Below are 17,529 nucleotides of genomic sequence, written 5' to 3'. Positions count from 1 at the left end.
TCAAAGAGGTGTAAAGTAAAAGGAAGAAAATTAGGTTTAAGCATTGGCCTTGTAACATTATTTTAGGCAATTCCAGATGCTTTTTAAACGACCCCTGTTTCCTCAGTTACGACAACCTGAGCAGTTGCCCCAGTGGCTCTAAATCCAAGGGGAAAGGAAGGCAACAGCCAGGGTCTCCACTGGACTCCAGGCTCCCTTCCCGAATCCTATAGCTTCAGGTCACGGGCTCCAGACTCTCCGTTAACCCCGAGGGCGCCGGGCGGGAGATTTATCCTCAAACGAACCCGATCCCCGGATGACCCTGGCTGGGGACGTGTATTCAGGGAGCATCCTCCTGCCACTCTTCCTCTTTCGAGTAACAGCTCAGGGTTTCTCCCCTCCGCGCCTCCGCAAATCCCATTCAAGAAAAATGCCTGGGATTTCGCCTAAAACGCCCCCGCCCCCGCCGGGCTCCGGGAGGCCGCCTCCCGCGCGACCCGGGCGGCTCCTCCGGGCCCGGGCCAGGAGGGGCGCGCGCCCCCGGCCCCCGCGCGCGCCCGTTGCCATGGGAACGCAGCGGGTTCGGCCGCCCGAGGGGCAGACACGAGGAGGCGCAGGGGCAGATCCGGTGGGAGACGCTATCGCAAGATGGCGTCTGCGAGGCCGCGGGATGCGGAGTGAGCGCGCCCCGCCGGGGGCCCCGCGAGGCTGCTCGTCTCCCCGCCGCCGCCGCCGCCGCCGCCGCCGCCGCCACTGCGGCGCCGCCTCTCCGCCTGCCATTGCGCCGCGGCCGAGCCTCCCGCCTCGCAGGTATCGCCGTCCGCGCGCGCGCTCCGCGCAGTGCACAGATGGCAGCGACAAGTGCCGGCTCGCCTGGGGCTGGCGGGTCTGCCCCTGTGCGGGTGCGCCTGACAATAACGCGTAAATAACTTTTTCTTGCAGCGGCCCCCAGCGCCCCGGCCTGCAGCCTCCCCGCGCGCCCGCGCCCCACCACGCCCCTCCGACTCCCCGCTCCCTCCGAGGTGTGAGCGCTTCGGGCCGATGCGGTGATCTCCGGCCGGCCTGGGCGGAGCGCGTGGACTGGCGGGCGGCGGCGAGCACTTGGCGAGCGCCTTTACAATGGCCCTGACCCTGTTTGGTAAGTGCAGCCCTCGGACCGCGCCCCTGCAGGTGGGCCGCGCCCGGGGTGGGGGGGCGGGGGCCCGGGGCGCCCGGGGAGGGGATGCCGCGCGCGGAGTCGGGCGCGGGCCGGGGCGGCGGAGTTGGGGCGCCTGGGGCGCCGGGCTTGCTCCCTCGCGCCTCTCCCATTGTTTCCTCTCCAGGCAGGGCCGATGGGCGTGTGCTCCCCTGGCCAATTCTGGGCTGGGAGTCTCTGAGGTCCTGGGTGTTTTGTCAACGGAGGATTCTTTAAGATGCCAACTTGGGAGAGAAGTTAGCTGGTTGTTTCCAAACCTACGTTTATCAAGTCAGTAAATAAAGATCCTGCAAAGTTTATTTATTTTGAACAAGATGTCTGTGCATCCCAACCTCCCCGGAATTGCCAAATGCACGTATTGAGTCTTATTGGATTTGGGGGGTGATTTTTGGAGTCGGCATATTTCGTTGGAAAGAAGAATAAGTGATGAACTGAATAGTTATTAAAATGGAAAATGTTTGTTCTAACAAATACGGGAGCAGACAGAAGAAAGTTGGTTTCTGGAAGATAAATGATCTCGGGAGAATAACTTTGAGTATTTTAGGAAAGATGTTATTTCTATGATGTAATTACTGCAACACTGTTGTTTCAGTGGTTAAGATTTCAAGGTTTTTTGTTGTTTTTATTTTGTTTTTGATTTTTGTTTTTTACCCTGGAGTGTGTAATGACAATGGGCTGGGAAGAAGGGCTGAAAAGATACATTGTTTCCTATTACAGAAACAGTCTATGGTACACATGTACCTCCCTTTAAGAAAACTCAATATGTGAAAATTTAGATATTCAAAGTAGTATGATATGTACTGATATATATTACTATGAAGCTGATAGCTACAAGGATGGTCTTAGTAAGTTACTCATAATATCAGGTTTCCAGTTACGTTTTAATTGCGTCATTTGATCAAGCACATTGTAGGCATAATATACCACAAATGCTTTTTCCTGTAGATAGACTGAACTAATCTGCTGGAATCAGAAAGTTACATTTATTTAATCATCTTATTTTATAAATTAAATTAGATGCAGGGAGATTATTTTCCAAGGTCACATGGCCCTTTTTTGGGGCAAAACTGAGCCCAGAACACAGTTTGCCAGTCTACACTATGTTTACTTTGCCAAAATACCCACAGTACTAGAAATGACTTTTCTTATTTGGTGTTAGTTCTCTTTAGATGCTTTAAAAAATGTTTCTTCTTTTTCTGAAGGAAAAATCTCACTATTGTTTTCCAGTACCTTGCGTCTAATCTGCATCGTTTAGAAGAAGCATTTTTTCTTAAGTATGGACTTTTTTTGTACAAAATTTAAAAATGGTGGAAGGCTTAAGTCATAATTGATATTATCTGTCGAAGAAGCATTTCTCTTACACTGTTGTAGCTAATACATAGCAGTAATATTTCCAGAAGTAAATATCCCCTTAAACTGTGTTTTGTTTTTTTTTTTTTTACTAAATTCATTTTCCTTCCTAAAGAGAGAGTCTGCATTTTCATGGTTTTCAAAGGTAAGGTTTACAAATCAACCACTTTTTGAATGCTTGACATTCTCAGTGAATAAAACTGATAAATTGGGGATAAGCACAGTGAGTGATAAGGTTCTTTTAAAAGGCTTCCTAAGTTATTAAATCTTTACTGAAGTAGAGATGAGGTAAAGAAGGGCACGGATTTGAGTTCTAGAAGCGGATAAACCATTCTCACCCCTCAGAATCAATAAAGTGTCTTTAAAATTTTAAAGTCAACTTGTGCAAAAATAGAACTTAATTTACAAAATCTAATTTGGTGACAATTTTTAAGAATATTTTCCTGTTACAAAGCAAAGTACACCTGTGTGCAGAGGCTGTTTTCCTGTAATGATAGAGCGGTAGATGTTCTCAAAGGTTCATTGCACACCACTCCTCAGTCATCTCCTCTCTGTTAAAAATGTAGATTCCTTTGGCCACAGAGCCACAGAATCTGCATTTCTAGAAGGGGATTTTAAAAGGATTCCCCTGCGGGGCACCTGGGTGACTCAGTTGGTTGAGCATCCGACTTTGGCTCAGGTCATGATCTCATGGCTGGTGGGCTGGTGAGTTCGAGCCCCGCGTCGGGCTCTGTGCTGACATCTCAGAGCCTGGAGCCTGCTTTGGATTCTGTGTCTCCCTCTCTCTCTGCCCCTCCCCCGCTCATGCTCTGTCTCTCTCTCTCTCTCTCTCTCTCTCTGTCAAAAATAAATGTTAAAAAAAAAAGGGATTCCCTTTTCTGCCGGTCTCAAGTTTGAGAGCTATTGTATTAAAGATAAATACGAGATTTTCTCAAATTTGCCCAATTCAAAATAGCCTTGGTATAAAGAGCAGTCCCCAACAGTTAGAAGAAATGGATTTTTATTAAAAAAAATTTTTTTTTTAAATTTTTAATGTTCATTTATTTTTGGGTGAGAGAGAGAGCGAGAGAGAGCATGAGAGGCGGAGGGGCAGAGAGAGAAGGAGACACAGAATCCAAAGCAGGCTTCAGGCTCCGAGCTGTCAGCACAGAGCCTGATGCAGGGCTCGAACCCACAGAGTGCAAAATCGTGACCTGAGCCGATGTCAGAGGCCCAACTGACTGAACCACCCAGGCGCCCCTAAAAAAATTTTTTTAATGTTTATTTATTTTTGAGAGAGAGAGAGAGAGAGAGTGCAAGCCAGGGAGGGGCAGAGAGAGAGGGAGACACAGAATCTGAAACTGGCTCCAGGCTTTGAGCTGTCAGCATGGAGCTGACACGCGTCTCAAACCCACAAACCTCGAGATCATGACCTGAGCCAAAGCTGGACACTTAACCAATTGAGCCACCCAGGTGCCCCAAAATGGATTTTATTTCGGAAGTTACAGTTGACCCTTGAACAACATGACCCTTGAACAACATTAGGGGTGCTGATTCCCCACATAGTCCAAGATCCACGTGTTAACCTTTCATTCCCCCAAAATGCAACTACTAATAGTCTGTTGTTGAACAGAAGCCTTACTGATAACAGAAGCAGTTGATTAACATGTATTTTCTATGTTATGTGTATTATATACACTATAGTCTTACAATAAAGTAAGCAAACGTTATTAAGAAAGTCACAAGGAAGAGAAAATACATTTATAAGTACGGTACTAGTTTTATTGAGAAAAATCCTTATATAAGTGAACCCATACAGTTCATATCTATTGTTCAAGAGTCACCTGTCCTACTTTTTAGCTAGTTTAGTCAGAAGTGCCTCCTGTCCCTTTGTATTTACTCTTAATAACCAACTTATAGCAGAGGAGCAATGAGGTATTAAAGTTCTGTGAGACAATAGTGAGGAGAAGATAGGAACAAGAGACTGGACGAACGTAACTAAACAGTCATCAAAGTCAGAGCTCAGTAGGTTTCTACGAAAGCCCTAACCACTGCCAGGATCCCATCTTGTGCATCTTGGGTGTGTTAGTTGGTAAGGTGAATGTCTTATGTCAGCTTGGGCTCCTGGAGAGAAATGTCATAAACTGTGTGGCTTACACCCCAGACATTTATTTCCTGAAGTTTTAGAGGCTGGGAATTCTAAGACCAGCATGTCTGTAGGAAAGGTCTCTGGTCTTTTCTGCGGGCACTAAACTCCTCTGGAGAACTGCATCCTCGTAGCATCATCTAACGTAATAACTCCCCAGAGGCCTCGTTTCCACAAATACTGTCACCTCAGGGGTTAGGGCTTCAACGTAGGAATTTATTGGAAGACACAGTTCAGTGCTTAGCAGCCAGCAATAGAGTCTAGTTTTTTTTTCTGTTTTGCTTTATGTTTTACATTTCCATTCAGGTTTTTTTTTTTAATCATTGTAAAGAATATTCTTTTTATGGGACATTAGTTAGCTTCATTTTAAAAAATGAGAGCCACTAAAATGACCCAATACAGTTTTCCATTTATATACGTTTAGCATATAGTATGTTGTAGCAACTCAGAATACCTGTCAAATTAAGCTGAAGTGTAAAAACTGTCGTATCTCTTATAGTCACTATTAATCACCTTTGCTGTTTGAAAGGATATTTTTGTGCAAATTTCTGTTTTATCTGTGACAAAAGAACCAGACCCCAATCCTTCCTGATTTTGTGGCTCATTTGGGAGTTGAAAATGTGCATTTTTGGGAGTTCAGGAATTTGTTAGCATTTTTCTCCCCTTGTAGATGACTAGACCTCTCAATCATCAGCATCAATACAAATAAGTTTTAAATCCTCAAATCCTAAAAATAATCCAAATATAATTCATGCTTTGCTCACTCACCTTGCTCATTTGTCCAACATACCTCTATAGCACGTTCAAGAGACATGACCCTGTCTCATTAGAGCTTATGTTCCAGAACTGTAGTGTAAGCTCCGGACTACTTATCTCCAGTAGGATTCGTTAGAACTTCCCTGACTGGGAAGCACATGTTCTCCAATTATTGCTGGGCCAAGAGGAAATTCTCAGATCATCTAATTTAGGACTTTCTAGCTGGTCTACCTCACAGAACTCCCTGACTGGCCACACCAGTAAAACCCTATTTGACAGAGCTGGGTGAAAAAGCATCCTGCCAGGTTATCCTTTGGCGGGAATGTCTGTCATTTATAGCTAAACGGGGCTGTGGTTTACAGCTCAAATGCTAGGAACTCAGTGACAGTCCAGCTGGGCTGGCTAAACCCTGAATAACTCTCTTCCCTGTCTGTGTAGAATTAGCTTTGGCATTGCTCCCCTCCCCTTTCTTTTTTCTTTCTTCTTTCATTACCTGTCACTGTCATCACTGCCGTAGATCACTCCTAATACTTAGGATTTCACTGTAATTTCTGACCTTTCCACAGACTTTTATACCATCATAGAAACCTTTTTATTATGCTGCCGGGCACACCTGCCTTTGGGCCTCTTTGTAGAGATCCTTTGAGCAGTTAAATGGTAATGGTGTATTCTTTGTGATGCGGTTAGGAAAATTTTGATTTTCTGTGACTGCCCTGACGTTAAAATTGGTTTTTAAAAAGACAAATCCACTCTGCATCTTCAGTATGATTTATTTGACCAAAAGCCAATTTTGTAGGCATCTCCACTTGAATACACTCTCTGCTAACATTTTTATTTTTCGGACATTGCTCATCAAAGAATATGAGAGGGAGTTACCTAAGCAGCAGTGGTGAGATCAGGTCATGATCTCACGGTCATGAGATCGAGACCCCTCTGGAGCTCCGTGCTGACCATGGAGACTGCTTAAGATTCTTTTTCTCTCACTCTCTCACTCCCATTCTCATTCTCCTTCCTCTTCTCCCTCTCCCTCTTCCTCTGCCACTCTCCCTGCTCATGCTCTCTCTCTCTCTCTAAAGAAAAACCACCATCCTTATTTAAATGCTTGTGCATGTTCTCTTGGTGGTATCAAAAACTTAATATTTCGCCTTTAAAGTTTTTCTCTTGATGTGTGGTGACTTGGTATAATGCGAGAGAGATAAAAGAATTATAGTTGCTGTAACTCTGATAGTTACCATCTGTGTACAATGTGAAAGGATTGTTAGTGATGCTGTCTTTTGAGTGACATTTGTCCCTTCAAGTAACAGTCCTATAAGCAGCCTGATCTTTGAAGATAGAGTGATACGTATAATTGTAAAACTTTGACGTATTTGTCAAGAAGAGCTGCAGTTTCTTTTAGATCAGTATTTGTCCACTTTTTTAAAAAAACATCACCCTTCACAAGAAGTTTTAGGCATTTTTTTCTTAATTGTTTTCTTCGTGAAACTTTAAAAGCAGAGGTACACTGTTTCTTTACACAGTGTATGTATATCTGCCTTACGCACAAAGAGTAAGGTTTTTGATCCCCCAAAGCTAATTTTTTCTCCCTTGAAAACAAAGGTTACCTTCAATGAGAATACATGTTTTAGACTAATCTAAAGCAATCATAAGAGAAATAAGCAGAAAAATACTGTTTGGTCATGCTTTGTGTGGCATATAATAATAGTTCTGAAGGGGGGCGCCTGGGAGGCTCAGTTGGTTAAGCGTCCGACTTCGGCTCAGGTCATGATCTCACGATCTGTGAGTTCGAGCCCCACGTCGGGCTCTGTGCTGACAGCTCAGAGCCTGGAGCCTGCTTCACATTCTGTGTCTCCCTCTCTCTCTGCCCCTCCCCTGTTCATACTTTGTCTCTCTCTGTCTCAAAAATAAATAAACGTTAAAAAAATTAAAAAATATATATAATAGTTCTGAAGGAATGATGTTAGTAAAAGAAGTTATACATTTTTCATTGGATTGGGTTCACCCTAAGAATTAAGTAAACTTAATTTACTATCATCTTAAGAGCAGCCATAAAAAAGGTTTAGGGAAATCTTTATTAGGGAAACCCCAGGCTGGGTTTTGTATAGCTTTTGTCCAAGTCTCTCTAGTAATAATATCCTTTGATAGAGATATTTGATGTTTTCTCAGTCTTATATAAAATATCAGTAACAGCACCTTTAAAAAACTTCATTTTTTGTCCACCATATATAAATGAAGTCACTGAACTTTCTTTGCAAACCCAACTCAAGACAGGTCCCTGAGCCTGGCCTTATGACCGAATTACCAGCCATAAATCATTCTTACATAGAAAATGATTCTTAAAAGCTTTGATTTTTATTTATTAATATAGTCTTACTATCCTTAAAAAAACAAAATAGGGAGAAATTCAGAAACAATGGTGTGACTGTGTTTTACACTGAAAAGTCATATAGAATTAAAAAAAACCTGTCTAATAAAATAGAGTTATAAATATACTTTCTTAATTTGGCTCCTTATTTCTAAAAACCATAATGAATGCTTTGTGAATATACTAAAAACCACTGCCTTGTGTATGTTAAAGGGTGAATTTTATGGTATGTGAATTCTATCTCAGTGAAGCTGTTATTAATTTAAAAATTACCTGCAGTAAGGAGGCCAGATTGAATAGAAGAAAGGTTTATTTAAACTAAAAAACAGAAATTACTATTTTTAAAATAATGGTTTTATATCCAGGAATGTTTTAGAAGTGTTCATGTTTTTAGAAAGTTTTTTTTTCTTTCATTCTCCAAGAATCAAAAAACAAATAAAAAATTGATAGCTTAAAAATGCCCTGCCTGTTTTGAATAGTTGTTTTAAATTTAGAAAAGTAAGCACTTCTTGGAAAGGATGCCAGCAGTTGGGGGATCTGGGAGAAGGGAAGGTCAGTCAGGCCCCTGTGTGGCTGGCTGCCCTGGCAGGGGGCCACCTCTTTGTGTTTCCTCTGGCCACACTAAAGGTTATCCTCTCCACTCTGATTTTTACCTTTGAATTTCTTTGGACCGTGTATATTTCATGGTGTAAAACAAGTAGAAGAGAAGATGTAGTCCAAGAAACATCTCCCTGCACGAATAGATTTTCATGACCACAAACATTTCAAAAACTGAGCAACCGTTCCTCTTCTTTAAACTGCTAATCACATCTAATTTCCCATTTGTGCCATTAGCACTTGTCTTCAGCCCTTACGGTATATTCTTTCTTTTAAATAGATCTATGTATGTATATATGTATTTACGTATGTACGTGAGTATGTATGTAGGCAGATTCCATGCCCGATGTGAGGCTTGAACTCACGACCCTGAGATTAAGAGTTGTATGTTCTACCGACTGAGCCAGCCAGGTGCCCCTCTATCTTTACCTTTTATATAGAACTTTGTTATCATTTTTTAGCTCCTTAATGCCGTGAAATGACTTCGTGAGAAGTGATTTCAGGATTTGAAGTAGCTTGTGCTAGGTAGGACAGACAGTGGGTAAGTGGTGTAGGCGTTCATTTAAGGGGTATGTAAATATCTGCCTGACTGAAATGTTTCCTCTGCAGTCCTTCCTTGATGAATGAATTTTACACCATTTGACTTCAGTTAAAGCATGGATTCTTAGCCTGTTAATTATGAGGAAGAACATGCTGGATATAGATACGTGTCTTCATATAGCATGAAAGAATGATTTTAATTTATGAACTAAAGATCTTAAAGTACTCAGGGCAAGCATTTTGACTGAGGGAGCTGTGCTGTCAGAGAAAAGAAAGTGGTGGCCTTTATGTAGAGGGTGAGGCATGACTAAGAAGGGGGGAGTGTAATAAACAGAACAGTGTAAAAGCCTAGGGCATTTGGGATTAGGGGCAAGAAAGGATAGGACCGTAGAGTGAGAGAAGGGAGTAGGAACAAGAGCTGTACTATTTCAGAATTTTTCTGAGGGTAGCTCTGAGGCTTGGGATGTGTTTTCTTATTTTGTGATTTGTTTACTCATCTGTTCAGTGAATTGAGGGCCTAAATGTGCCAGGTATGTATTCAGTTCCTAGTCTCAGGAAGCTTTGGCTCGCAGTGGAGGCGGACGGACAATAAAAAAATGGATGGTGTGCCCGGTGCCTAGTGCTGTGGAGAAGTACAGAGCCGAGTGAGGAGATGGGGCTGGCTGTCCAGCAACATGTCCGGGAAAGCCTCACGACCAAGGTGGATTTTGAGCAGAGATTCGAGGACCGCAAGGGGATGAGTCATGTGAAGTGGGGGCATCACCTCGTGAAACAGGCTTTGAGGCAGGGGTGTGCTCGCTTGACGATTTTGAGGAACAGAACGAAGGGCAATGTGGCTGGAGCGGAGTAAGCTAAGGGAAAGCAGTGGGAGATGAGACAGAGCTGTCCCTGGGGAGTGGAGGAGCGTTGGGCTCTCAGATTATGCAGGGCCTTACAAGCCGTGATAAAGATCAGGTTTTACTCTTGTGAGATGGGTACTTCCGTAGTGCGTGGAGTAGAGGAAAGTGCTCAGATTTGGGTGTAAAAGAGTTGTGGTTAATACAGTGTCAGCTGTACGTTCTGGTCTCATTTTCCTTATATATAAACAGGCGAGTAATTCCCTCCTTCTGTTTGTGCAGAAATAAATGAGATCGTGTGTGTGAGGTTCTTCACACGGTGGTGAAGATAGACAGTAGCTGATGTCAGTATCACTGTTATTGTTGATGTTAACAAAGATCCACAAGAGAAAGATCCACTTGAGAAAGTGGCTCTACAATATTTCCGTTTATGGGTGTTGCTAAATGTGCCATTTTGTACTTTGAGGATGCTCTGGTGGAGACCCAGTTCAGGGATATACGTTGAACAACCAGATGGACTTGTAATAGTGCTGGACGCTTGATACTTCCTATTGTACTCTGAAACTGTGAAAAGTACACTGACCAGTGCTGCTGCTTCGGGGAGTAATCCAGACTATAGTCAGATCTAGCCCCTGCCCTTTTAGCACTTAAAACATATCAGGGATTGTAAGCTCAATGTCTGCTATGTCATAGGTACTCAGTCCAGGTTTACTGAGTGAATAAATGAACGAATGAAGAATTCCTAGCGGGCCGTCACTCTCTATACTTATCCTGTGAGCAACCTTGAATCAGTTTAAACGTTTGCTTTCAGTTATCTTTTTTTCTAACTTTATTATTTTGGGTTATTCTTGTGTTAGAGTCCAGAATTGGAAATTTAAACCTGTCTCTTAGAATTTGGTTAGTCTAGGGGCGCCTGGGTGGCTTTCGCTGGTCAAGTGTCTGACTTCGGCTCAGGTCATGATCTCACAGTTCATGAGTTCGAGCCCCATATTGGGCTCTGCGCTGTCAGCTTGGATGCCTCTGTCTCCCCCTCTCTTTGCCCCTCCCTTGCTCATGTGCCTGCGCGCTCTCACTCTCTCAAAAATAAGTAAACATTAAACAAATTAAAAGGATTTGGTTAGTCTAACAATTTACTTCCCTACTTCTGCAGTGGGTCCCCATCACCGTTAAGATTAAGCCCAAATTCCCTAGTTTGCATATTGGGCTGTTAGGATAGGACCCTGGCTTACCTGTCTGGTCTCATCTCTTACTGTCTCCTCTGTAAGAGGATGTGCTTCAGCCATCTTGAACTTCTTGAAGTTTCCAGAAAGGATTATACTCGGTGTGCCTTTGGCACAGTCATTTCCCAGGCCCTTCTTTGCACTCACATATCTCTACACATCTTGCAAAACTCAGTTGGAATAGGCTTCTCTTCTAAGTAGTCTGCTGCTGTGAGTTAGTACACCTTTTCTGCATCCATTGTACCCTGTGCACATCTCTGTCCTACCACTTATTATGTGGTGACATAGTGGTTGGTAGACATATTCTCTTGTCTTTCCTTTTAGATGAAGTTCCATAATGGGAAAGTTGTAGCTTTCTTCTTTGTATCCTCAACAGCCGCCACAGTGTCTGATGCATCCCAGCTACTCAATAAATACTCGAATGAATGTTGGATATTACAGTAGGCTACTGTGTTTCTTAAATTTGGGAATTAAGTTCAGGGCCCAAATCAATATGATGCACACCCTCTCTTTATTTTTTTGTTCATTTGTTAATTTTTTTAATACAGCAAAGGTGCTATTATGTCATCTCTTGGTTCCATAGTCTAATATGGATTTCCCAACTGGAAGCTTACAAGGGCTTGAATAAAATGGAAATCTCCCTGGGAGCAGATTCTTTGAGGTTTAACTATAGTATTACTAACCATCAGCAGATGTTTCTAAATTATTTGGCATAATTAGATAACAGATTCCACTTCATTAAACTATTGTTCCTTTTCATTTCAGTGGTACAAAGGAATTGCACATAAATTAGCTTGGTTTGTTCACGTTTTACCCTCACGGAAGGGAACATAATCAAATTGAATAGGAATTCAGTATGAAAATGGCTAACTTAACCTTTTAGAGGTCTGAAAATAAAAACAATATAGTCTTTCTCCCATAATAGTAAATCTGTGTCCTACATGAGCTACAGATTTAAATGTGCTACAGATTTAAACATTCATATTTCTGAATGCATAAAAGAAAATTTCATTTGTTACTTATTAATACCTCTCATTGTTCCAGAAAGAAATGAGGTGATTTACAAATATATATATGTATGTATATATATAAAATGCGAGAGGGCTGAAAATAATCAGCATGGGAATTTGTTTTTCTCCGTCTTGTCTCATTAGTTTCCTCCTCTCCCCTGGCTCGTTCCCCTTACATTAGAGCCATGCTTTCCTGGTCAGGGTGAGAAAGCCTTTCCTCAGCTTTGGAACCCTGTTAGGTACCAGCCTGAGTTACTAGTGTTCCATTTCTTGGCAGAAGTTTATTGAAAGAGCATTCTGTATGTCCCACCTCCTCTTCTTGGGTGGCTGTTTACTCATTAACCCTGTCTACACCATCTCTTCCTAGACAGTGTTTGATTGTACTTAGGTGTTTGGGAATGTCATCCAGCCCTAGGGAAAAGGGCAAGACTGAAGAAAAAAAAATTCTGACACCTGTTTGGGGCGCCTGGGTGCAGTCGATTAAGGATCTGACTCTTGATTTCGTCTCAGGTCGTCATCTCACAGTTGTGAGATCGATCCCCATGTTGGGATCCATGCTGGGTGGCGGAGCCTGACAGAGATTCTGTCCCTCTCTCTCTGCCCTTCCTACCCCTCTCAAAAAAACCAAACAAATGAGGAAGACTTAATCAAGACTATTATGGTAGGAACACAGTAGGAAAGAGGGAATATGAGAACTTAACTCCGAATATGGGAACGAGAGAGGATTTATAGCCAAGGAGCAGGTTGCAGGGTATGTCAGGGGATGAAAAGTACTAAGAGGAGACAAGGTAGGGGGAACTCTTGCTAACCTGACCTAACAGGATTCTTGATGAGGGCAGGTTAGGGTGATCAGATATCAAGGGTGAGGGTGAGGAATTCGATCAGATGTCAAAGGTGGGAGGGTTCTTTCCAAACTGACATAGGAGAATTCATTCTCAAATGTTGTTGCAGGCCTGGTAAGACCTGGGGACAAGGCTGACGCTAGTCAAGAAGAGGGCCTGGCAGAGCCTGACTCAGGTTTGGTCAAGGGGAGCTTCCTGTCACGGCCACCACCTCATATTCGGCTTCTGTTGGGCCGGAAGTGCCTTATCACTTAGTAGCCAGTAATCAGTGGCTTCCCCTCAGTCCTCATATTTGATCGTTCTACACTCTTTGCTATTTTTGACTGCCTCTTTCTGGAATCTTCTTTCTCTTGTCTCTCAGGGCATTGTGTTCTCCCGCTACTCCTTCTCTTCCCTTTCACTGTTCTTCAGTCTCCTCTGTTTGCTGCCCAAAATGTCTGCTTTTCAAGACCAGGCCTCCCTTTCTCCGTTGGGAGTATGTCGGCTTCAATACTGCACACTCCGTGGGTGATTCCCGAGTCTCTGACACCAGCCCCGCCCTGGTCCCCCTTCTAAATCTCTGTCAGGATTTCCTGCGGACTCCAGACAGCACACGGTCCCAGCGCCAGATCCTTAACTTTCCTTCTTCAAGCAGCCTCCCTCCCCTTGCCTCTGCACCCAGTCAACTGCCAGCTCCTGCCAGTTCTTCCATATCTGTCCCCTGCTCTGTATTTCCTGCTCTTACTCTGCCCTTCTTTCCAGTACTTCATTCAGTCCATACCCCCGCCGCCTGCACCCGTTCAAAAGGAATCCCTTGTCTTCTGAATTCGTTATCATTTTATGTGCACATCTCCTGTGACATTGGCCAGTGTGTTCCTCTTACAGTAGTTATTTATCCTTATAATTTTCTAGGCTGATGGTGTCTGAAGGTAAGATTCATTCTCTTATTTTGTACTCACAGTGCTTAGCACAGTGCTTCGCTTGTCGTAGGTGCTCAAAAAATAATTAAGTGAATAAAATAGTTCTTAAACCATGATACTTCTGTAGTTTATTTTTTTTTAAAAGATTTTATATGTAAGTAATCTCTACACTCAGTGTGGGGCTCCAGATTACAACCCAGAGATCAGGAGTTGCACGCTCCACCAACTGAGCAAGCCAGGAGCCCCAGTGCTTCTGTAGTTTAGCAGTTTCCAGGGTAGAAACATAAAGCACTCATTAATTTTTCCTACAACTTTATAATGTGTTAATCAAGTTAGCAGTAGTAAACATATCTCATAATCTCTCATATTGTTTTTATTGTCTAATTATCTTGAGTCTTTAAAGGATGAAATATATATATTCCTGCAGTATTGTTGCATGTCAAGGGCAGACATACAATTTACTTAGAGATTGGTCACTTTTGTCGGCTTAACTTTTTTGAAAAGTTTCTGGTGAAATTCTGGTTGGCTTTATACCGCTTTATAGTGTGTGGAAAAAAAAAAAAAAAAGCCTTGTCATCTTTCTTCCAACTTTGCAGAAGGACAAGGAACACTAAACAGGCTCTGCAAACACAGGGCTTGTGAATCCAGGTTCATTTGTTGGCCCTTTTAATGTTGCTGGGTGTCCAGTATTTAACTGGAGACAGAAACCATCTTCTGGACAGACAGCACTAAATGTAAGGGGAATGATGGGTACTTCTGGTTTGATATCTGTTCTCTGTTTTTTTAGACCTTTTCAGGCTATTAGCAAGCAAGTGTGAAGGAATGCCTTTCCTCGTTTGAGCCTCCCTTTTAGACCTTGGTGGGTTAGCCAAGTTCACAGGACTTTTGTATATTAGTCTTCCATTAAAAAAATGACTCATTGGGGCACCTGGTTGGCTCAGTTGGTTAAGTGCCCTACTCTTGGTTTCAGCTCTGGTCACGATCTCACAGTTTCATGGAGTCAAGCCCCCGTGTTGGGCTCTGAACTGACAGTGCGGAGCCTGCTTGGGATTCTCTTGTCTGCCTCTCTCTGCGCCCCTCCCCCACTCACGCTATTTCTGTCTCTCTCAAAATAAATAATTTGAGAAATTAAAAAAAAATGGCTCATTACGTGTCTTTAAAGTTGCTGAATAGAAGGCACAAAGCAGTGGACCAAAAAGCTCATGTTAGTGATTGTTTTTCAGAATGTGCTGAACCCCCCCCCCAAAAGATGAAATCATTGGTTTATGGGACATTTCACAGATTGCTAATAGTATTTTATTTAACTGTGAAAAAATTTTTGATGAGATTGCTTTCTATATCTACTACTATAAGTTGTTTTGGGTGATAGTGCCTGTTTAAGTCTTCGGATGGCATTTGTTGATATTCTCAGGTTTGAATGTTTTAAAGATGTTCATTATATATGTGTGCAAAATATATAGTTACACATAAGAGGCACAAAAGCACAATTCATGTTTTTTTTAATCCATCATAATATTTAGAAGTTGACTGAACACTTTCAGTTATTTTCCTTGAATGAGAAAAGATTTTCAACTTGTCTGTTCACTCTCTTAGTTGAAATTAAAAAGATAAGTTATTTTGAAATAAGAAAAAGGAACAAGAAGGATTAATACAGTAATTAAAAAAAGGAAACAGACATTACTATACAGAAGGGAGACTTGGAGAATACTTAAGAGGCCTGTCATCCTGAATTTTTCAAACAGATGGCTCTGCAGTTTTCTGGAGAGACGGGAGCCTCTTTGTCGTGCTGCCCCCTCCCTTGCTGTTCTTGGTGTCTCCAGACAGAGGAGCTCTTGCTCTCTTTTAGTGTCCCTCAATCCGCCTCCCACCCCCACTCCTCCTCCTCCTCCTCCTCCTTCTCCTCCTTCGTCTTCTCCTCTCTCTCTCTCTCTCTCCTCTCTCTCTCTCTCTCTCTCTCTCTCTCTCTCTCTCTCTTTCTCTCTCTCAGGTACTAGAGGGAGGGAGCAGTGACTGCACACGGGTCTCAGGATGTAACTCCTTTGGGGTGAGACCTCATTCAGCTCAAGGTGCCTTCTGATTTCACTCTCCTAATCAAAACTTTTTCCTTTTATCTTGTTTTTGAAGTATAGTAATTGCCCTTAGGAAAACAGAGGCATTTGAAAATTTAGAAACAATTTTTGGAAATGATTTTCACTTAATCAAAAGCTGATGGAAAAAATAATTAGCAACATTAGCAAAATGATGTGTTCTGGGCTAATTTTATTAAAACAGATGTGGGAGGCTATAGAAATTAAGATGCTATCAAATCTTAAATCAGCCTAGCCTCTACTGAAGTGATGTTCTCCCCTCTTTCCCCCAAGTAATTGGACTTCTTCCCCCTCCCACAAAGAAAATGTCAAACCATAACACAAATCTCCACAGTCCTTCACACCAGCAGTAGGCTTGGGTTTCCCTTTGTGAAGCAGAAAGCTCTCTCAAACTTTTGCATCTCGGAACGGAACGTAGTTTAAAACAGATGAATATTCTGTAAACCTCCAGGCATTGCTGCTTCAGGAGCCATTAGCGGGACTGAGACGAAGCCCCTTCCGCGTAGAAAATTGGGGAAGAACCCTCAAGCAGACATAGCCCGAGCTTGAATGTCATTATGCACTCCCCCACCAAAAAGTGCCAGGAAAAAGAACCCTGAAGGAAAAGTTAAGTTAGAAAGACAAAAATGTAAGCCAGGGCCCACAGCTCAGAAGCCTTCAGTGGGCAGATGGGTAACAGACAATAGGGAATGCTGAGGAAGTTCCTGATTTTAAATGTTGGTGTTTAATTTGGGCCTTTAGAAAAAGCACTGTGTGGGGCAAAGAACACATATCCTTGGGCTGGTGGCAAGGCAACTCCAGGCCACTTGTAAATTTAGAATATTAATTAATGTCTTCCTTAATATGTAAACTGAGAGAATCACACTATTTCTAAAGTCTAAAGAGAATCATATAAACGTGACTTTGGGGGCATTTTCTTTCCTATTCTTTCATTTTTTTGTTTCTGTGTTTTTTCATCTTCATATACTATGTACCTTAACTCCTAACACAATTTGTAAACTTACTTACAGGACATAAGACACAAATACACACGCACACGTGCATGCACACACACACACACACACAGTGGATTTATTCCACTAAATTTTAGAATTCTTGATAACTTTCTCGATTTAGTTTTTATAAACAACAAAAGGCTTCTATTTTGTGAGGCACTGTTGTATGACTGCCACACTACAAAATTATAAGACTCAGAAGTTCTCCACTGCCTAGATGCTTTTTTAATTCCTTTGGTATGCAGATTCTCAAGCTTCATTATTGTGTAACATATCTCTCTCTCCAGCCTTAACTCCTGAGGATGTTGTAAAGATAAAATGTGATGGTTTGGCTATAAATATATCATCATCAAGTGCTTTAAAAGGAAGATCTTATCCCAAATCTACAAATGCCACTTTATTATAGTTGTTGGTATTTGGACCCTGGAAAATTAACCATTAGGGAATACTTTGATTTAAATTCAAGTAACATTTTGAATGTTAAAAATATTGTATTGAATAATTACAATAATTTGCTTCTAGAACTGTACTGATGATTAGAGTGAAAATATTTCCTAAGAAGCCCACAAGATGGCGCTTTCCAACCTGCTTCCTCAGTTTTTCCTTAGCATAAGGAAGGAAATTCAGCAACAAAATAAGAAGGAACATGTAAATAATTTATTCTCAAAGTTTAGGTTTCCAGAAGGCTTGACTCCTTAAAATTGATGAGTTTCAATTGAACATTTTGAAAAGTGTT

The 17,529-nt window shown here is 42.2% G+C and overlaps 1 protein-coding gene across 2 annotated transcripts in view; it reads left to right on the top strand.

Moving 5' to 3' along the window:
• Positions 1–935: 935 nt before the first annotated feature.
• CHN1 (chimerin 1) overlaps positions 936–17,529 on the top strand; it is a 200,379-nt gene continuing 183,785 nt past the window's right edge. Inside the window, exon 1 of one of the 2 annotated variants that reach the window (XM_042994728.1) lies at positions 936–1,117. In XM_042994728.1, coding sequence (XP_042850662.1) covers positions 1,099–1,117 — 19 coding nt within the window. In that variant the 5' untranslated portion in view covers positions 936–1,098. The remainder of the gene's footprint in view (positions 1,118–17,529) is intronic. The other variant, XM_042994729.1, reaches the window with a different exon arrangement.

This window comes from Panthera tigris, chromosome C1 (assembly GCF_018350195.1).
Source record: "Panthera tigris isolate Pti1 chromosome C1, P.tigris_Pti1_mat1.1, whole genome shotgun sequence".
NCBI lineage: Eukaryota > Metazoa > Chordata > Mammalia > Carnivora > Felidae > Panthera > Panthera tigris.
The sequence above is the reverse complement of the archived record's forward strand: the minus strand, read 5'-3'. Positions and strand labels throughout refer to the sequence as shown.